General features: G+C 40.4%; 1 protein-coding gene across 6 annotated transcripts in view; it reads right to left on the reverse strand.

Moving 5' to 3' along the window:
• Positions 1-22,882, reverse strand: part of mgat5 (alpha-1,6-mannosylglycoprotein 6-beta-N-acetylglucosaminyltransferase) — a 105,543-nt gene that overhangs the window by 47,193 nt on the left and 35,468 nt on the right. For all 6 annotated transcript variants that reach the window (XM_041200962.1, XM_041200958.1, XM_041200961.1 and 3 more), the window contains 5 exons: positions 21,706-21,864; positions 19,930-20,099; positions 17,749-17,883; positions 9,795-9,928; positions 4,998-5,131 (listed from right to left, as the gene is read on the reverse strand). In XM_041200962.1, coding sequence (XP_041056896.1) covers positions 4,998-5,131; positions 9,795-9,928; positions 17,749-17,883; positions 19,930-20,099; positions 21,706-21,864 — 732 coding nt within the window. The remainder of the gene's footprint in view (positions 1-4,997; positions 5,132-9,794; positions 9,929-17,748; positions 17,884-19,929; positions 20,100-21,705; positions 21,865-22,882) is intronic.

Here is a 22,882-nt window from a genome sequence, read left to right on the forward strand (position 1 = left end):
ATTTCTAGCCTCTGACCTGCTTTTAACCCCCAGGATGTTGATAGTTGGAGATTCAGTGAAAGTAATGCCATTGAATGTCAAGGGGTGACGGTTGGATTCTCTCTTTTTTGGGGATGGTCACTGCCTAGCACTTATGCAGTGTGAACGTTTTTTGCCACTTGTCAGCCCAAGCTTGGATATTGTCCCAGTCTTGCGGCATTTGGGCATGGACTGCTTCAGTATCTGAGGAGTCGCGAATGGTGAACATTGTGCAAAACGTCCCCATTTCTGACTTGATGACGCAAGGTCATTGATGAAGCACCTGAAGATAGTTGGGCCGAGGACACTGCCCTGAGGAACTCCTGTAGTGATGCCCTGGACATCAGCTGCTTCACCACTGGCCTTTCTTAAGTCAGAAGTAGGAATTTTCGTTGATGATTGCACACAAGCCATCCTGACTTGGAACAATATAGCAATTCCTTCACTGCCCCCGGATCAAAATCCTTTAACAGCACTGTATGAGTTCCTGCACCACATGGATAGCAGTAGTTCAAGAAGATGGCTCGCAAATACCTTCTCAAGGGAAATTAGGGAGACAAATGCTGGCCTTGCCAGTAACACCCATAATCCATGAAAGAACAAAAGTTTGGACTTAACAGCTGCAATTTTTGCAATGCAATTTAATAGTCCACCTTGATGGAATTTATCCAGTAATCCAGAAGTCAGGATAGAGGGAAGATCACAACATGATTTCTCTTTTGGCTAGGTTGTGCTTCATGGCTTGCTGACCGCAACTTTACATTCAGATTTGCTATCAAAACCTGTGGCAGAATGCTGGAATCTCAAAAAAGAATATTACTTCAAAATGGTGAGTGTATAAAATCAGCCCAAGGCTGAGTCTTTGCCATAATAAGATTAATCAATAATCAAAATCAAATTGGCTCTGAAAAAGATTGCACAGCCTTCAGATCTTCACTTCCAAGAATTTATCGATAGTTTGTTAGATGTGTGTCAGCAAATGGTTTAAGAAAAGTAATGAAGGATTGGCATAACTTCCTCAAAATATCCAAGAAACCAACAATGCTCATGCAAAAAAAATTCAATAGCTCCCAAAATAGATTTAGTATTTAAACATCCAGCTGGTAACGACCATAAATTTTTTTAAAAAGAGGCAATTTAAGCAAAACTAAGAGCTGCTATTTCTATGCTAGTGAACTCAAAATTTGATGCAAACTACTAATGTTTCAAATTTATGAAGTATACTTGTTAGAAATTTCTTAATCACATGATCAGTATGGATGATTTCTGGCCATTTGGTCTTAGTTCATCCATCCAAAAAAGACTCCTTCCTCTGCAGCATCCAATTATTTCTTAAATGGTAAATGCCTCAATTACTCTATCCACGTGTCATGGCCCAGTACATTATGAACTTTTGGTCAATACTTTTAAAAGCTGGATGCACACAGACTATTAAAATAGTTGTTGAAAATCATTTGGCCTTTGACATTTTGAGCTTCAGTCTTGAGTCTTAAGCAAATACTTAATTAAAATGGACATTCATAGCCATCCAGAGAATTCATACATCCCTTTGCTTAAGGATGGATCAAGCAAACAGGATTATAGAACGCCAGCCCACTTGATACTTTCACCCTGGACAAATGGAACATTGAAACTCAATGTACACAAGACAGATTTAAATGGATCCTATCAACCTTCCATTGCATATGTTGTCCAATCTCAAAGTGCCAAATGACTACACAAGATGATTGGAATCAACATACACACCATCTGTGGAAGTCACATGATAAGGGAGCCATTTTGTTGTCTGCTTTTAAAAACAGCAAGCTGCTTGCAGACAGAGTTCCACCAAAAGCCATTGAACTAGTCAGCAAGCAGCCATGGTAATTAACATCTTGAATGTTGGAGACTCCACTTGAGAGAAGGACTCCCCAACACGCTCTGGGTAAAGTTCACCTGAGAACCAACTTCCTAGAAATTCAACAAGATACCTCACAGCCTACTGAGAATCTCTTTGCTTTACATGGCCTTCACTTTAACTTTAAAACATCAACTGCATTTAAGAAACTACAGGCCTGCCACAAATGAGACAGACAATTATAACCAGTAACAGTATCTTACCTTCACCTGTCTCTAATCTTTGTGTGCGAGACAAGTGAGTGAAACATTGTGCTAAATGCAGAGTAAGTGGTGTGATAACTTTATGTTTAAACTCTCAAAGGGCTTGCTTGAATTATTTATTTGGGACACAATAGGTAAGAAAACACTAGCAAGAAGGAACACACAGGCCTGAATCTTGCACTCGTCAGGCACGTGCGATTGGTGGCCTGGAAGCGAACAAGATATGCACTTTGGCCGCGATCCACCCCCAACAGCGATTTCATGCTGGCTGGCCACTTAACTGGCAGTCAGCAGGAAACGCATGCCGAGAAAGACTCAAGTGTTGCCTGGAGGTGCGGGAAGACAGCAGGCACCGAGAAAAGTGAGGCTGCAGGCAGGTGCTCCCTGAAGGCTGGCAGCTGTAGAGCTGCCTCAGGAGCTGCAGTACTGTCGAAATGAAATAAGGTCGATAAACTGCTACAAACTGTGTCAATACTGCAAATTCAAGCACCTGACAGCAGACTACTTAACACCTCATCCCTCAAACCTCTTCTTTTATTTTGTTTAATCCCAGACATTTTATCCCGTTCTGGATGGAGTTTGTAACTCTTTCGAGTACAAACACGTTTCCACCTGTTTCAGATGAAGTTACATTGTTTCATAGTTTGCCATTGTGAGATTTGAACTCTTGATCTTGGGGTTACAAGCCCAGTACCATAACCACTTGGCTATTTAGGCCAAGCCATGGAGTTTGTAGCAAAAACATGAAGGCCGCCTGGCCAATTAGCCTGCCTGCCAAACGTAAAAGCTGACTGGCCACGTGAAATCGCTGACAATTGGCTCCTTAATGGGCTTAATTGCCCGTGGGCATGTTTCCAACTCCCGCATGCACTCACTGATCACAATGCTACGCATGAGCAATGACAACGTCAGGACGTGCTCCTGCCATCTTTTCACATGATTTCATGTGATTCCAGTTAGGGCGCGCGCCCACACGTTCAGCGTAAAATTCTGGCCATAAATTCCGTCTGTGACACGTACATTGATTGCTCATTGTGTTAACCACCTGCTATTAGTCCTGAATTTGCTTTTGAATCCAGCTCTGTGTCCTACTCTCAGAAGTGAGTCAGTTATATCTGTATATTTGATATGGTATGTACTTATTGTCAACAAATCTTACTTACTGTGTAGATCCAGTGTGTATGTATTTTCAGCCAATAAGGCATCTCACAAGAGGCTTGTTATAAAAATTAAAAAACACAAGAAATGTAACAGCACAGACTGCTGGTTGACAAACAGGAAACAAGCTTTAGAGCAAATGTGTGTTGCTTGGATTGAAGGATGGATGAAAATGATGTACCCCGAAGTTGGAGTCAGACTGACTCTTGGAGTCAGTCAGGCTAGCAGAGTGGGAAGACAAGTACAAGATGTATTTTAATATGGAGAAGTGAGAGACAGTACATGTTGGGAGGATATACAAAGAAATTGGATTACATGCTTAAAGAAAAAACACAAAGACATGGATAAACATACGCAGGAACTGAGGTACATAATTCATTGGAAGTTTGAATGCATGAAGCCATAAAGCACCACAATTTTGGGATTTTAGAAGATCAAGGTATAGAAGACAAGAAGAAAGAAATAAATTATGCAAAGTAATGGTTAAGTCACAGTTGGAATTCTGCCAGCAGTTTTAGATGTGCTAATATAAAACAGATAAAAATGATAAAGAGTGTTTAGCATGGGTTCACCCAGAATGATGTAAGATGGGATACTACTGTTGAATAACATATTATATAGGATGGAAAGCGCAACCAAGAAATAAGACGAAGGATTGGAATGCTGAAAGTGCATTTCAAAAAAATGTAAAAGACTATGATCAACTCAAAGTTAGCCATGAAAACAAGCACACAAGGGCAAGAGAGAGATGTCTGGCACAGAGAGAGGTCATTTGACACTCATCTAAATCTACCATCATAAAAAGATACTCCTTTCCCCCTCAAATGCTTGTCCAGCTTCCCCTTAAATGCATCTATACTATTCACTTCAATCACTTCCTTTGGAGCGAAGAAAGGCTTAACATGCTGGAACTATTTACCCTGGAGCAGTGAAGGCTAAAGGCTAATAGTTTAAAATGACGTTGGGGTTTCATAATAAAGGGATATTTTTAAAAAGCCATGCATGCAATCTTTGTCCTATCAAATCCCTTTACGTTTTTACATACCTTGATTAGATCACCACTCAATATCCTAAATTTAAGGGTATACAAATCAAGTTATTCCAGAATTTAACTCTTGAACCCTGCTATCATTCTGATCAATCTGCACTGCACCCCTTACAATGCGAATTTACCTTTCCTAAGATGTGGTACACAAAACTAAATACAGTACTCCTTGCGTGGTCTGACCAAGGCTTTATTCAACTGAAATATCCCGCTCTCATTTTGAAATTCCAGTCCGCTTCAGAAGGGGAAGGAGGAGTAACTATTTAAATGCCTGGAGAAAGTAGGACTAGCATGGGCTGTGAATGCTCTGCGGATTCGGAGTCTGACAGTAGGTGCAAAAAAGTGAATTTGAATATTTAAACAGCCTCCCATTTGTTTTGTGCAGAAGCATTGGGTGGCCATTTAAAGCTCTGTCTGAAAATTGATTCAGATGCACAAACGAGTGCAGGTTTTTCTTTGCAGTTGCCTTCTTTTCATGAGAGAAATCGGAAGCTGGCAATTGATAATTCCCCAGCCCACCTAGTGTTTCAACATATTAGTAGAGCAACAATAGAAAGCAGGCAGGTACATGGGCTCTACAAAATTTATTTCTATCTTGGCCAATATAAATTTCCAGTCAAATAAATGTAACTTGGGTAACAGTTCTTAGCATAGAATAATTGCTGTATATATTTACCTTCCAAAAATGATCCACCTTGCCATATACAAGAGACTGATTCTGTCTTTTAATATCATCAAGGTGACTAATATCACTGGCATTGAGATGTTGTTCAACCACAAATCCTAGAAAGCTGTTGTCAGGTGTGTGAGCTGCAAAGACAGAAATTTAAAACATCACAGATTTTATAATTTGATCTGAAATATTTATCACAGTTTAGAAGAATCTATCAGGGGTTATTTCAAGCTAGTAATCAATATTTAACCCTGACGCATTCTTGGACATTTAACCCTGATGCATTCTTGGACACACTTAGCAATGCCAACCTTACTAATTTCAATAAAAAGATTTCTCTTATAATACGAATAACATACCCTTTCGTGAAATTCAGATGATACATATTTAAACATAATGTAATATAAATATTATGCAATAAAGATGTTATTGTTAATCCAAGTAATACAAAATGCCATTAAAATCACAACAGTAGTACTGCTGACCAAGTGGGCCTGAGCAACATAGCTATCAAACCAGGCTTGCAACAGGTTGCAAGAGAACGAACACAAGGAAATAATCTATGCTATCTGTCCTCACTAATCTATTCAACATAAATGAGTCTGTCCATGATAACATTGGTAAGAGTAAGAACCTAACAGAGACCATGTCCTGGCTTCACATCGACTACATCTTCCATCCCATCAATGATGGGAGAGTGCAGAACATCAGTTCAAAAGACAAGGGTAAAGCATTTGCAACCATCATCAGCCAGAAGTGCCTAGTGAATGATCCATCTCGGCTTACTTGGAGATTTCCAGCATCACAGATGCCCATTTTCAGTCAACTCGATTCACTCCATGTGATATCAAGAAACAGTTGTTATTCCCAGTGTCACTGGCATTAAATTAAACAAACATGCATATTTTCATAGAATACCATATCAGGAAAACATCAATGTAACTCTTTTAGAGTTAAAACAATTAATGTATTTGCACAATTAATTATATTTTTAAATAGCGTGACATCAACAAATGTAAGCAAACTGATCTAAAGTTTTAACATTGAATTGTTAAGGGTTAAAACATTTAACCTATAATTCAATAAAAGGTGTATCAACTAGTTAGGAACTGCATCATACATTCCACACAATATTACTGCGCCTGCAGCAATTCCAATAGGGTTTATTTGCATTATTGATAATGCTTACTTTATCCATGATGGAGTGAACAAAATACATGCCTTCAGTTAAGATTTGAAGAGTATTTCAAATAGAAGCACTGCCTTAGAAGCAACTACTAAAAAGCAAATGGGAAAAGTATATATATTTTTCAATGCAGGTTCCAGCACATGTATTCTAATTTCCACTCCAATCTTCTTAGCTCCAGAAGTTATTTCCAACTATACCCTTCAAACAAAGTTACCAGATCCTTTATCCTTTTCTTTCAGCTTCTAGTTCACAGGTATATTAGGCTGAATATTCCCAGGTGGATTGCAATCCTGACATCATGCCTCAATTCTGGGTCGGAAACCTGGAAGATGGAACATTAGATGCGATCTTCTGGGCCAGCCAATTAAGTTGTCATTTCTGGGAGTCTGTCCAATTAGGGATGGCAGTTGGGTTCCCGTGTCAAGAGGTCAGTTCAGCACAATCTGTGGAGGGGAGGGGGGGGTGCTGCTGCTGGCCTCCTTCGCAATGTGGGTGCTGCTGAGGGGCCAGTAGTAGGAATGGCAGCAGTGCCATGGCAGCATCTTCAGTACAGGACAGTTGCTGCTAACACAGCAAGAGCTACATTAGGGAGGACATTAATCTTCATGAAGTGGTTACAATGGTATGACTTCTGCTTAGGGAGACTTGAGCACTCTGATTTAATGCTGGCAACTTGGCTCCGCAGGGCTGGGAGAATCCAGCCCATCCTTTCTCAATACTACCTCTCAACTACACAACTATAGCATGTCTTTTCCTTCTCCCGAAGCATAAAATAATGAAATAAAAACAAAGTGCTAAAAAACTCAGCAGGTCTGGCAGCATCTGTGGAGAGAGAAACAGGGTTAATGTTTCAAGTCTGTATGACTCTTCTTCAGAGCTCTGTTCTTCAATTAAATGACTCTCACAGCTTTTCCAGCACACTCCACACACGCAGGTGGTAGCTTTCAGCGGGAGCTCCCCAACAGCAACTCACTACAGCTGAAGCCCTGTTGTCATAAATACCCTTTGCACCCCTTTCATCTTAGTCCTCCATGGTCTTCAAATATCTCTTTGAAAACTGTTTCCCAAATATTAAAACCTTTCATGTTCCTACTTCACCATGACTTTTGGGTCAGTAAAATTTTCTGTTCACTCACAGATTTCCTGAAACTGCAAATTTTCTTTGATACCTCAGACTACAAATCAATTTCAGAACTTATCCCCAAATACTAATTTCAGATCTACTCATTCTACAAAATGCAAGATAACATTTTTAGTCTTTCATCCCTTACTTTCTATGGACAATTTGACTCCAACAACCTCACCTTTGACTAACCCTGGACACAAAGACACAGCTTTACCCTTACCTACACAGAATATATACATAAACACAGAAATATAAAAATATACACATCACCTCAGGCAGATAAAACATTTAAAAAGGCTATTCAAATGTTGGTCTTAATATAAATGGGTGAAAGTTATGTTAGTTACATAAAGCTCTGGTTAAATCCCATTTAGAGTACTTTTAGTTCTGGGCACTACATGAGGGACAATAGCATAGTGCTAATATTGCTGGACTAATAGTCCAGAGGTCCAGAGACATGAGTTCAAATCCTAACATTGCATTAGGGAAATTTAAATTCAATTTAGTAATAAATTGGAATAAAATGCTAATTTCATTAATAATGATCATGAAACTACTGGACTGTCATAAAAACCTATTTGATTTACTATTGCTCTGTAAGAGATAAAGTTTATCACCCATACCTGGTCTGGCCTACATGTGATTCCAGATCCATAGCAATGTGGTTGATTCTTAAATGCCCTCTAAAATGGTGTATTAAACCATTACAAGCAAAAGCACTGTGGTTGTACCTACAATACATGGACTGCAGCAGTTCAAGGCAGCAGCTCACCACCTCAAGGGCAATTAAGGCCTGGCAATAAATGCTGGCCTTGCTTATGACAATCATCCCAAGAATGAATAATTTAAAAAAAGTCTTTGGAAGGATACATTTGCCTTGGAGTGGCAGTTTTATCAGAATGATATCAGAGTTGAAAGGATTAAACTGAGGAGGGGTTGCATAGATTAGGTTTGCATTCTCTTCAGTACAGAAGATTAAGGGGTAACCAGTTAGAGTACTCAAGATGATTGAAGTCGCAACAATTTCCTGGAATGTATCACCACCTCCAGGAGTTGGGAGAAATATTTCAAGAGTTATGTCTTAAATTGGTCTACCGTTTTCTTCTTCCTCTAGCAAAAGGTGGGTAGGGCAAATATGTGTGAATATGGAACACACTCATTGGATCAGCTTGATTTTTCCTGTCCTTTATTTTGGTATTTTCTGAAGAAACCAACTACAAACCAAAAACAACATTTTCTCTAATATGGTACACCATTCATTTACATTATTAATAAAGTAATTTGGCAATTTTAGTACAAATTCATGGATTGGGTAAGGTAATACACTGGGGAGAATTTTTACTAACCTGACATATAGGGAGTGGGTCAAAATGGGGGGAGCCTGCAATATGGGATTACGATATAACTCCATAGTATGTCACTGACATCATTGTTCGGTTTGTACCCTGCCCAGAGATCAACTTGCGGTTGATCAAGTAGGCTGCAATGCTAGTTGGGGGAGGAGGGGTGGAGAAGGAGAGAGATCAGGGTCTTCTGCTGGGGGAACTTCGTGGTGGGGAGAACTCCAAGGGCAAATCTTTGCGTGGCCTCCGATTGCAGAGGCTTCACAGGCTTAGTTCATCAATCCAACAGTTCCTTCACTTGAGGAAGTGCCTGGTTATGCGAGCCTGGCCAACAGTTGAACAGGAAAAAGAGTGACAACCTCTCAGCCTCATTATCATACTTAAAGCTCCAACCTAGCTTCTTGGATCAGGTCAGTCATCTGCTCACCTCCCGGTCTCAGTTAAAGCTAGAAATGGGTGGGTTAGAGGCGGTTTTGAGTCAGGGAACAGGTTTGAGATGTTAACCACCCCCCATCACCAGACCAAAACGCACCCATTTTTTAAAGCTAAGTTTCAACTCAGAGTTTGGAATCTGTGGGCAGTTAAAAACAGTGCGCTAAGAAAACTAGCTGAGTGATCGGAAAGGCAGCAGGAATGATCCTGGATTTAAAATATAGGTATTCTTTACAAGAACCTACACAAAACACTTCTTTGATTATCTGTTACACCAAGAATTTAAAGCATCAAGGGTGCTTTCCAAGATAGGAAAACTATTTTTACTCATTTTGAAGTTTGGTGGTTGGGGGTGGATGAGGTGGATGTCAGAAATAGAACAAATCTCTGTTCTGTACCAGGTTATTCACTGATCTTCCTACTTGCTTATTTTGAATGTTATGTTTTTCAGCAGTTTCAGAATTTTGCAATCAGTGCTCTGACTTAGGCTAATTGCTATGCCTAAGGTAACAAGCAAAATAACTGTGCTACATGCAACTGATTGATATGTTAAAGACAGCTCCCTCCACCAATTTTTAATCTCCATTTTAATCCCTAAATTGACTTTAAAATTTGATCTGTTAGTGCCTGCCTGATAGAGAAACATTCAATATTAGACTATCTTCATAATTTCATGTAAAAAAAGAGAATCAACTGAAATAGTTACTTACGAAACATTGTGTAGAACTGCTGTGGGTTGAGGTTCCATTTACCCCATGGTGTCTTGTGACCCTTAGTCTGAGCATACTGAGCACTATTAAATTCTGGTTCTGTACCAAATGAATCCAGCACCCTAAGCATACACCTGGAAAAAGTGAAGGAGGCAGACAACAGAGAAGTGAGTTATAACCAATGATAAGCCAGAAATAACAATGCCAAAATTCTATTCTATTCACGGAAGATACATTCTCATTCCTTTTAAAATTATGCATTAACATATTTATGTGCTAAATGTGATTTTATGCTGTTAGCCACCTCAAGTAACCTCTGGTTAAGAAACAAAAGTTGTACTCGTTTGCATGCTTTTATCTCTGGCAACTTCCTATCAGGCCAAAAAGGTCACAAATGTGAACAGTTTAACGATAATGAAAGGTGGAATCTGAAATGTCAACCACTTCACATCACAAATGATACCTTCCAGTATTTTCTGCTTCACTTTATATTATATTAACGGAAATACTACTAGCATTAGTGTTTTTGTTCCTTTCAATTAAAGGAAACACAGAACATCGGTGTCAAAATAGCAATCATTCTTCACTATTTTGCATCTGTCCCATGGAAGTGAAACAATACTTTTTTTAAAAACCAATACATTTGACAGATTTGCCATTTGGTTAAGGCAAACTAAATACTTTTCACTCTCCACATCTAATCAGAATTCACATTTAAAGAATATTAGAATGACAAGCACAGAAAAGGGCATTCTGCCTATTGTGACCACCCGACTCTTTGAAAGGGTTATTCAGTTATGCCACTCCCCTGTTCTATTCCTATAACTCTGCAAATGCTTCCACTTAAAATATTTATCAAATTTCCCTTCTAAAGTTGTTGAATCTGCTTCCGCCATCCTTTCAGGCACTATATGGCAAATAACCGGGTAAAAGTTTTTCTCATGTTGTTGCCTCTGGTTTTGTCAATTACATTATGACTTGTTACAGACCCTTTGCCAACCAGAAACAGTTTTCACTGTAGTGAAACCTTTCAAGATTTTAAACACCTCTATCAAATCTCCCCAAAATCTTCTCTGCTCTAAGTAGAACACAATCTCGGCTTCTCTAGTCTTTCAACCCAAGTTTGTCATCCCTTATGCCATTCTAGTATATCTCCTTGGCACCTTCTTAAAGCCTGACATCCTTCCTAAAAGTGCAGTGCTCAGAATTGGCCACAATATTGCAGCTGGGCCTAATCACTATTTGATAAGGTTTAATAAAACTTTTTGCATTTGAACTTTATCCCTCTATTTATAAAGTCAACGATTCCGTATGCCTTTTTAAACAACTTTCTCAACTTGTCCTGCCACCTTCAAATATGTGTACACATCCTCACATCTGTTCTTGTAACCCACCCTTTTAAAGTTACACAATTTCTTTAATGTCTAACACAAAGCCCTAGGGGCACCACTGCAGTCTGAAAAAACAACCATTCACTGCTATGTTATCTTTATCTTTGCCAATTTTGCATTTGCACAGCTACTGTCGCTAATTTCAGGCTTCAAATGTGGAATTGCTGCTATCAGATGTTCACCATTCGTTATTTTTAAAATTTCAGATATCTAATGATTTGTTTCTAAACAGAACAGCTCATGTTTAGGCCTGAGTTCCGTGCTTTATTTTTTTCCCTGACTTTAGGTCAGGAAACAAAATACAGGTTTGAAATGAAAACAGTAAAAAAACATTTTCCAACAGAAAACTTAAGGAGCAAACAATTAACTTCATAAGGCTATTGCCATAAGGTGATGCAAATCATCAGCACCTCTCCCCAAAGACTCTGTTCAGCCATCAGTACAAGATGCAGGCAATTCTAAGGCTGGGATTTTACACGACCCAGTGCAAGTGTGAAGACAGATCCAGAAGCGGGAGGCCATGGTCCTTCCCCTTAGACTCCCATTCCCAGAGTGATCTTTTGCCAGCCAACTAATGGCTGGCAGGCGGTCTGGCCAACCACTCAAATGGCCAGAGGCAAGCATTGAGGCAGTGGCCACATCTTCAGCTGACATGGAAGGAAATGCTGACACTATGCTTAGAGGGCTGCCAGTACCTGAGCCCTGATTCAAATATCCTTTACTATAGCACTCACGCCTGCAAGCAACCTCTAAACAGTCTTCCCTCCAGCAGCCTCCTTAGAAATCCAAGGGAAAAACGCATGTGTTGGCATCACAAAAGGAAGATCCAGGGTGGCTCAATGGTTCAGTGATGATTCCCTTCATGTCCTCCTCCAGGTTACTCAGGCAAGGCAGGAGGTCTCTTTCCCCAGGGATAGGAGGAGACCTCCTGCCTAATCAAGCAAGCCTGTATGTAGATTGCAGAAGAGGACAGCAACTGTGGGGTCATCCAGAGAACATGGCTGCTCATCAATGACCTAGTCCATTCCACAAGGGTGAGTACCAGAACTCTGGTTCTTTAGCATCAGTGGGAGGGTGCTGAAGCCGGGGAGGGCAAGTCCACTACACCAATGGCAAAGGATTTAGGCAACAGCACCCCCTTGGAAAGAAATACTGCAGCTCTGTCAACCAATCCATGCCACTGGCCAGTGAGGCAGCAGCTAGCATGCAAGCCGAAAAGGCATCATGTCTGCTTTAGTGGGGCAACTAACATCTCTTCCGTGTTCCCACAGGAGAAGAGGGCCCAGGACACCATGAAAAAGGCCTCAACTGTTGGCAGTGCCCCGATTATCACCAGTCTGAGGTTCTAGAGCTAGCAGGGCATCATGGCAGCTGTAACATCACAGATGGTGAGGCCAGGGTTCAGCCATAAGAGGATGAGTAGCCTCGTGCCCAGGCACGAAGGGAGCCTTGAGTGAGCATGAGGGGTGGTGTACATGTGTCCTCCAAAGTACTAGACATTCAAGTGAGATGTAGTTGACTTCAAGGGCTCCAGTCTGGAGGGGTGAGAAGCGCTGATCATTCTGACCTCTTTCATAGGTCAACCACAGGAACAGAGAACTGTCATTTCCTGGGAACAATTGTCTACCTTAGAGGAGGAAGGAGGGCCGCAGGGGTGCAGCATCACATCATTCCTCTGAACCCCCCACCAATGCAGATATGTGCGACGGTGAGTACATCTTCGAGTAAATTCTGGCTCACAACCTGTGCAAGCATCACACACACCTGACCAGCTGTTGGAGGCTGTGACTGCCAGTCTACTGACAGTCAGAGGACTGTAGGAGACAAGGTCCATGCTGAGCCCGAGAATAATGATGTGCCTCTGGAGTCTAATGCGAGGTGGCAGATGCTGGTAGTCCAGCATGAGGTGAGAGATGATCTGGCAGAGTTTCCAGAGGGTATCTAGACTCCGGTTCAGACAGTGAAGAGTTCATCGGAGCTCTGAGTGCCACCACGATCTCCCTCTTGTCTATGCATGTGGCCTCCTCCATCGAGGGATTGTTGATGCTCATGGAGGAGGCCAGTCAGCAGATGTCATTGACGTGTGCAGATCTGCATACTGTCGCCTTGTCCATGAGCTCTATGCAGCAGCAGCAAGGCGAGAAGGGGAAGAGGCATCTGTAGTCTCCAGCAATTCCTCGTACTTTCCTGCTAACCTGAGGAGACAAGTGTGCCGTGCAAGAGAGAAGGAGGAGTGGTTGCCTCCTGCTCTGGACACTCAAGTGTGGACAATGGCTCCTCAACCCCTCTGCCAGTGACTAGCATGTCAACTTTGTGATGACAGAGGATGGTCCTTAACTTGGCAAGAGCCCCTCATCATACCAGGGCAATCTGGGCCTCAGTTAGCCAGAGGACGACCACCAAGGTCATCGCAGGCCACAAAGGGCAACACGGTCAACAGCCTGCCTCCATTGCAGCGGGGGGAGCTGTGGCACCTGGGAATGCACTGTAATTCCTCGCTTAGCGTTGTAGTTGCATTCCTGAAAAGTGCAACTTTTAAGTGAAACGATGTTAAGCAAAACAAATTTACCCATTACAACTCATGTAAAAGCTTTAGTTAGATTCTGTAGAATCATTCCTGTCAGAAAAAAAATCACTAAAATATTATACCTTGTAAGTTTAAATACAATAGACTGCTAAATTACTACATTTGTCAACAAAACACATTTTAAAATGTAAAAGCAGTATGTTAACTGTTTCTACTTACCTTCTACTTGCTGATCACAACCCCTGACCCACCCACTAGCCAACTCTCCACTTCCGACTCTCCTGGTCACCATCAACCATCCCAATGGCTGCTTCACTCACCTGAAACCTCGCAGTGAGCGAGGGGTCAGAAGATGAGTGACAAGAGGCAAGAAGCAACCTGTGGAATGAAATCAGCTTTGAGTTGCAGGGGTGTGGAGGTAAGCTGCAAGCTGGAGAAGCGGCCAGTGGTGAGTCAGCCAGGAAGATGAGTGGAAAGTGGGAATTTTGGCGACTATTGGGAGGGGTCTGCTAGTGGAAGGGTCAGGGAGCAGGAGAGGGTACTACAAAATAGCAATTGGGTCATGTAACCCTATCCATTCCATGGCATGTAATATTGTTAATGCAAATCCATGATGCTAAACATGAATACTGACTCCATTAAAAACACATTAAGTTGAAATGACTTAAAATGGGGAGCTTAAAGGGAGGATTTAATGTATACGTTGTAGCTGCTCCCAGGGTACCATGTACACACCTGCAGGATTCAGCAATGGTAATGCCATTGAATGTCAAGAGGAAGTGGTTAGATTCTGTTGCCTGGTACTTATATGGCATGAATGTTACGAATTAACCAATGGCATAGATATTTACAACCATGGTGACCTAGATGGCTACTGGCATCAGGTGACTACCAGTGCAGCCAGAACTTGTCAGCATGGCCCAAAGATCAGTCATGGCCTCTCAGGAGAGGTGCAGTCTTCGGTGGCACTGCCTCTTTGACATCTGCAAGTAGCACATTCTTTGTCTGGCCAAAAGGCACCTGCATCTCAATGCTTGTTCACACTCGCCTCTGCAGCTGTGTGCCGCTTTCCCTTCGTGAGGCCACCCATGCAGGTTGCTGCTGTCTTGATTTGTGTGGTTGCAACTCTCTCCCTCTCAGGTTCTCCTCTTCACTGGATGGCCCTTCTCACGAAAGAATGATGCCAATAGCACTTGGGCATTGCTACTCTGAATGAGCCATCCCTGCCAGTAGCTGCTGAAGTGCTGCTCACCTATTCTCATCCCCCTCTCAAATGACATCCCTGCCAGGGCCAAAATGCCATCAAGGGGAACATGACCCTAGATCAATGGCTTCCCAACTATCTGTCCTCCAAAATAAAACTGTGCCCATGCTGGACCTATGAAGGAAAAATGCCTAACTCTATAGCTACCAAATCTAACAATTATGCCAGCTTTTGTTGCCACCCTTTAAAAACCTGCTGAGGCTCTGACTGCCATGTGGCCTCCATGCGCTCACGGTTAATTCTGGAGGGATTCTTAAAATCATGATGTATTGGCTCAGCAACAATGTTAATTGGTTTTAAATTGCTTATTTCAAAAACATGAGCAGCGTTCCCACACAGGCTCCCATCCATCAATGGTAAAATTACGTGGTGACATTGGAGGGCAGCTCCACACAATTTTACAGCCCTCTCCCCCTGCCACATTCAATGGCATCTGTTTTAGAGGCATAAAATTCCAGCCTATGTTTCTGCTGTCCATCAGTATGGAGAGAAGACAGTTAAACAAGGAAATGTTTTCAGCATGCAGATTTTTAAAAACTTAGTTTAAACAAACGGATCCTAATTTTAGAACTTAGCTTTCTCTGGTCATAGAGAATAGGGCATAATGAAATGCAGAAATGAGGCTGGAATCTAATTGTCATTTTGAATCAAAGCCACTAGATGGAGCACTGTATTGATGCCAAGTGCTCATGTGTTGAGGGCGTGTGTGGGCAGGGGAGGTGCAAACAAAAGCTGACCTTGTTTGCCTTGCCTACTCAAATCACGCATTTTGTACAGACATTTCTGCGACAGCCTACTGTACAAATATCACACCATCCTGCTACGTTGGTGTACAGCCTGCAACAGGGGAAGGCGAGTACTTTTCTTTCTTAAATAGTGTGACAATTTATTCTTCAACCTAGATTACAAACTCAAATTTGCAAATGATAAACTAGGAGGCACAGTGGAATTAGAGATGCAGATCAGAAATTATAGAATGATTGAACAAGATATGTAGGTGAGCAGAATAAAAAGATGAGATTTAATGCAAACAAACGTACAGGTATCAGTACAGGTATGCTCATGAATGGTTGCAATAGCTAAATAAGAAACTGAAAGAAAGGCAGGAGTCTTAGGAGACTCAATGTTAAACATGACCAGCAACTGTGGAGAAGCAAATTAATGAAGCTAATATGATGTTGAACTACATAGCTAAAAAGTAGAATATGAGGCAATGCTCAAACTTTAGAGTGCTCTGATCAGGCCATTTTGAATACAGCATCCAATTTTAGTCACTAAGGAATATTTAGCAACTAAAGGTAGCAGAGAGAAGAACCACAAAGTTGACACCTAGTATCAGGGATTGGAATTATGGAGACATCTGAAAAATGATCATTTAGAGACTGCCAAAAGTATACAGGTAACCAATAATATTAATTGAATTGCAGGAGCAGAATAAGGAAACATAGGTTCAAACTCAAGGTGGAAACATCATGGCAGATAAGGAAATTCTTCAGACTAAGCAACATATGGAATAAACTTCAAGATAGAGTAGTTGAGGCAAAAATGCTGCAATCATGAAGGGAAAGACAATTTCTCTGAGCTGATGAATCCAGATAGATCAAGTGGCCTTTCTCAGCCTAACTATTTTGTGATCTTGCTATATAGAAAATAAAAGAATGCTCCCTGACCGTCAGATTAATTAATTACTTAATTCTGGTTTGTTACCGAGTATGGCATGTCTTCGACAGCTATAAAAAACTGATGTTCCAGAAAACTTCTTGCATATATTCTAATATACGCTAAATGCATGATGCTTAGGATTAATTAACAATAATTTGCCATTGACTACCCAGAAATTAATTTACTCAGGTGCAGGCATAACTAGTTTCCAGTTTGTGCTCTTACAAAGTTAGAGGAAAAGGTGTTATTCTAATCCTTACCCAAAGAAAAATATTTTCAGAAGGAAACTTTAATAAGGAAGAGGACTGGAATGTTAATTTGCGATGACATTTTGACTTCAGATATTTAGGGGCAATTTCTGTAGGTATTCTCCCACTCATCCACCTGAATTTCAGAAGCTCCAGTGAACAATGTTTATGACATTTCTTCAAACCTTTGCATTTTCCCCCAAGTTACAGTGGAGAAGAAGTGCCCCTGCGGAAATTCACCCAGCGTATACAAAAGTTTAGATATTGCCAACAGAACCATGAAATAGCTTGAGCAGAGCAGGGGTCCCCTAACCAAAATTGCTGTGTCCCTGGCTTACAAGTTCAAGTATGTTGAATGAGACCATGCAATATTAGAAATACTGCCATAAACTATTCCAGACATTACATTGCAGAATTTCAAGTGTCAAACCAAGCAACATTTGACATTTCACACACACCAAGCTCTCAGAAGTCTCTTCATTCTCCCTGCCCCTTCAGTGGCACACATTCACCCCTCCCAACCAGTTAATTCTTCTCTCCCCTCCTTTAAAATCCCAACTGGCAAAGTCATCTTCTTTCCCAATTACCACTTGTCATTCCTAACAGTTTGCTTACAGGCCTAACTCCCCTCCACATTCCAGCAGTTAAACCCAGAATTCATCAGCAGCGTGCAGCAAAGTTGGATACCAAAGAAAAGCGACAGGTCAGATTCAGGAATGGAACTGAATAACAAATCATGGAACAAAGAAAAACAATTTTGTGGGGTATTTCATGGCCCATCTGAGCATCCCAGGGATACAGTATATAAATATCACTGAAATAAACTGAACAGCAGGGAAGCAATGCAAAGAGCAACACTTACTGATAATGAACCCAAGATGGACCGAGTGTTTTCTTAAATTGTGTCAATCCAACAATATCAATATAGATTAGTTCTACTATCTTATCACCACGAGTAGGGCAACCCGATCTGTTACCCATAACTTTCTTCATTATCCTATAAGAAAATACATATCATGTGTTTGAAAATACAATACACAAAAACAAATTTTTAAAACCAGAAGATTTGAAGTAACCAACATGCATTTAAGGATAATGTAACGAAATGCAAGTTCTCCACTAAAGCATTTACAAGATCAAAAACGTTGAAAAAGTTACCAGATTTCCTATTAATCAAGGTAACCAGTTCCTCACCAGATCAGAACAGAAACAGGGGCAAGAATGCAAAACTGCTATTTTAAGTGAAGAGTACAAAATTTGCCAGCCTTCTATTCTATTCTGCCTCTGCTAAAGGACACTGTTGCCCATTCTGCTTCAGGCTGCTGCAGTCTCTTTTTGTTTAAGATGTTCCTAATCCCATACGCTTATGGTGTTTTGTTTAGTTCTGCAAGGTTTAAAATTCTGACAATGTCTGTTAGGGGCATAAGTACCAATTTAAAAAAGATTGCTACTCTCAAATGTGAAAAAAAAATATTTTGTTTGTCAGTAATCTTTAAGCACAAGACACAATTTATACACATTTGAAAAAATAACTTGGTCACCATGGTTCTGCAGGATTTCTTTGGCAGTGTTTGAGTCTGGTAATTCTAACAACTGAGAAGCTGCATAATGTTAAACTTTGCAACCTTCATTCTATAGAACAACACAAGAAGCTGGACACTATCTAGGACAAAATGGGCAGCTTGACTGGCAGCCTATCAACCACCTTAAACATTCATTTCCTCCATCACCAATGCACAATGGCAGCAGTGTGTACCATTTACAAGATGCACTGCGACAACTCACCAAGGCTCCTTCGACAGAACCTTCCAAACCTCTACCACCTAGAAGAACAAGGGCAGGGGAGTGCCACCAGCTGCAAGCTCCCCTCCAAGTCACACATTATCCTGACTTGGAAATAATTGCCATTCCTTCACTGTCAATGGGTCAAAATCCTGGAACTTCCTTCCCAACAGCACTGTGGGTGTATCTGCACCACATGGCCTGTAACAATTAAAACATGGCTCACCATCACCATCTCAATGCCCATCCCTAATTGCCCTTAAATGCTAGCCGAGCCAGCAACACTCAAATACCCTGAAGGAAAAAAAATACTAATGACATATGATCTCACCTGTAAAAATCCTAGAATCACATTACTTAAAATATAAACCAGTAGTCAATTAGAAAAAAACATTTAGAAAGCTTAAAATGTGACAAGTACAGTCAGACACAAAAACGTTTCCCACTAGTACATAATTTAATCAGTTTGTAATCTAAGCTAGGAAGGAAAGTGCAAGTATATAATGGGGTCAGAACTACTGAGATTTGTACATAAAGTTGAAATCATATCATCTCAAAAATATTTATGAATTCAAACATTGTCTAAATTATCATTTTCAAAAATGAAATGATAGCATTATATCTGTACAATATATATTGAGGTGTTTTGAAGTCACAACACATCAAAAGTTGATGATGTTAACATAAGCCAGGAGAAGGAAAGTATGCTTATTATTATACAAATTTTAAAAGTTAAATACTGTGGGGATGATGGAAATGTGAAATTAAAAACAGAAAATGCTATAAGTACTCAGCAGGTCAGGCAGCAGTTAGAGATTGAGAAACAGAATTAATGTTTCAGTTAACTCTGTTTCTCTCTTCACAAATGCTGTCTAACCTGAGTATTTCCAACATTTTCTGATTTTATAGTTTTGTATTATATAAGCAAGGTTGATAGAAGTATGGAAGGGATTTTACAATATTTACAAATTGTTTCACTTTCAATGCTGGTGTGTGATTGTTGTCTATAATGGATAGCAGGTCTGCATAAACGAATTAAAATCCAAGTGCTTTTGTATCATGTGGTTCCAGCTACAGCAATATCAGCTTTTTTTTCCACTTGCAGGTGAGAGCTGAATAACATATCTGCTATTTAGAATTACCACTAGAAATATTACTATCCTTACAAATCGTTTCAGCACTACAACATAAAATACATATTAGCATAAGAGTTTAGCACCTTTGGCATTTATGCACCATTGATAAAATTTTAGATTCTTACTCTTTTAATTCAGCCAGTGAGGCTGAAATCCTAATGTCATGGCCAAGCAGGTAAAGAGTTGTAATCAAATCACTCCACTGTACTAATTCACCAAGAGGGCCACCACTGAAAGCATTCTCTGCAATCTTAAATCCCGATTCCTTTGTCAAAAGGCCAAGATGGATAAGAATCTAAGAAATAAAGTTACATACAAATTACTGTAGAAATTTACTATTTTTATTCTTGAAAAATTACTATATAACTAGCATTTTCACTCAGAATTAGGCAGAGAAATACAGACACACACACATACACACAAATCTTTGAATATTTGCTTCATCCAGATTATAATGCACTTGTTCTATTTTATCCCTAGCCCAAGTTATTTGAGCCCAGTGGCTATTGATCGTTCGCAAGCCAAGATAGCAAGTTGCGAGGTGCTGTTTGACCATGTGTGTTTAGTTAGATGCTTCCATTAGAAATGTGAACATTAAATTTTACATTTTAAATTCTTATGATAAAAAGTGCATAAAAACACATATCAGATAGGAAATGTTATACTGAGGATATATGGGAACTGAGCAAATCCAAAATTTGAAATGATTCTGGGAACAAAGTGGTCTCATCTGGCAACTGAAAATTCCAAAAGGACTCTGGAGCACTGGATCACACAGATACAAGGCTTCCAATGTTGGGAAGAGAAAGCCATCTTCAGAACTTATGTAGTTCCCTTTAAGAAATATAGAATTATAAATAAAATAGAATTACAATGGTCATCTTATGATGTTGTTCAAAATAAGCAATGGTGACAAGTCAGAATAACTAATTGCAATACAACATTTGACCTAGAGTGGAATCAAGGTGCAAGAGTAAAATGGAAGTTAATGGGAATCAGACAAAAGTTCTCCACTGATTGGAGTTGTAAGATGGATGGGTGGATGGCGGCTGTTGCAGGCCAATCATCTCAGCCCCAGGACAGTATCCTAGGCCCAACCACCTTCAGCTACTTGATCAACGACCTTCCCTCCATTATAAAGGTCAGAAGTTGGGATGTTTGCTGATGATTCCAGTGTGCCATTCCATTTGAGAGTCCTCAGGTGAAGAAGAAGCCTATGCTTGGAACCAGCAACACTTGGACAGCTTTCAGGCTTGTGGAAAGTGCCAGGCAATGACCGTCTCCAATAAAAGGGAATCTAACTACCTCTCTTTGACATTCTCTAGCGTTACCATCACTGAATACCCCCATCATTCTGGGGGTCACCACTGACCAGGTGGTTGACTTGTCCAGCCACAAAACTGCTGTGGCTAGAAGAGCAGCTCAGAGGCTGGGTATTTTGCAGTCAGTAATTTGCCTTCTGACTTCCCAAGGCAGTCCACTATCTACAAAGCACAAGTCAGGGGCGTGATGGGATACTCTCCACTTGCCTGAGTGAGTGGAGCCCCAGCAACATTAAAGGAGCTTGGCACTAACTAAGACAAGCTACCCATCTTCCCCTCCAACCCCATCCATCACTGGTGCACAGTGGCTGCAGTGTGTATCATCTACAAGATGCACTAAAGCAACTCACCAAGCATCCTTCAACAGCACCTTTCAAACCTGCAACCTCTATCACATAGACCAAGTATAACAGGTGCATGATAACACCACCACCTGAAAGTTCCCCTCTAAGTTACATGCCACCCTGACTTGCTGTATATCGCTGTTCATTCATCATTACTGGTCCAAAATTTCAGAACTCCCTATCCACATCCCATGAACGAATAAAAAAAAACTTCAGGCAATATTCTAGAGCTGACCTTTTTACGTTTGATTTCCAAATTTTGTTTTTCTGCAAGTGATTTTACAGCTTCTATCCAGGCACTTGCCATTCGATTTATTCTTAACCGCATCCATCGAAATTCGTCATGCGCCGACATCATTTTAAAGAGGTAATTGAAATCTGTTCGAATTTCAGCCTGTGATAAAGACAATATTTTAATTATTCAATTCTACATTATGGTTCCTATCAGAACACATTACCTAGCTTCACAGCATCTTCTGTAGGAATTTGATGGTATGTATGTGACAAAATAGGAACTAAATTCATATCAGAGTCTAACAAACTCCAACACTTTCCTTGTAATTTCAGACTATGCTTTCATGACAAATATGAAATTTTTTCAAACCAAATTGTTGGCCATCTATGACAAGCAATGACTAAAAGCAGCAAAGTTATCTGCAAACATTTTCCAGAATGCCTGACCGATGACTGAATCAGATATCTACCCTGTTTCATATAATATGCACACACATAACTAACTGTACTGTTATTGCATTGCTCATAGCGTGGTCTCGTTGAAAAATGAAAAATCAGTGGCTCTATTAAACAATGTATTTGTGATCTGCATGATGCAAGTATGCTGGAGATAGAGATATCACACAACTACCTGGAAGGCACATGTCACATAAAAGTTCAATGCAGCTGTAATCTTCAGAGCTTCTAAAAACTGTTCTCATCCTGGAACTGATTCTGAAATCCTTTTGCAGGAGTGGACAAAAAAACTGTTATGGTGTCCTTCGGATGACTTCAGGCAGGCCCAGATATGAAACAACACTATTGTACTCAAAAATGGCAAGAAGTCCTAAAGGAGAATCTAAAATGCAAATGCATCTTTTTGGAAGTTTGCACTGAACCCTCCCCCTACAAAGTCTGCAAGAGAGGGGCATATCCATAATGACATGCCATAGATGCATGCAGAGAGAATAACTAAGATTCAGCTGTTCAAACAGCATAGTTTAAAAAAAATCCAAGAAGCTGCCAAAACAGCTCCATGAAGCCACACTAATTTCCTTATTCAAACATAATCACCTTAGAATAGAAAGTGAATTAAGATAGGAGTTTATCATTGCACCTTTTAACAATAAAGAATCCAACTAAAGAAACAGGCATCCTTTCAGTGCCCAATTTATACAAGCATTTTGCTTATTGAGTGA

This window comes from Carcharodon carcharias, chromosome 12 (assembly GCF_017639515.1).
Source record: "Carcharodon carcharias isolate sCarCar2 chromosome 12, sCarCar2.pri, whole genome shotgun sequence".
NCBI lineage: Eukaryota > Metazoa > Chordata > Chondrichthyes > Lamniformes > Lamnidae > Carcharodon > Carcharodon carcharias.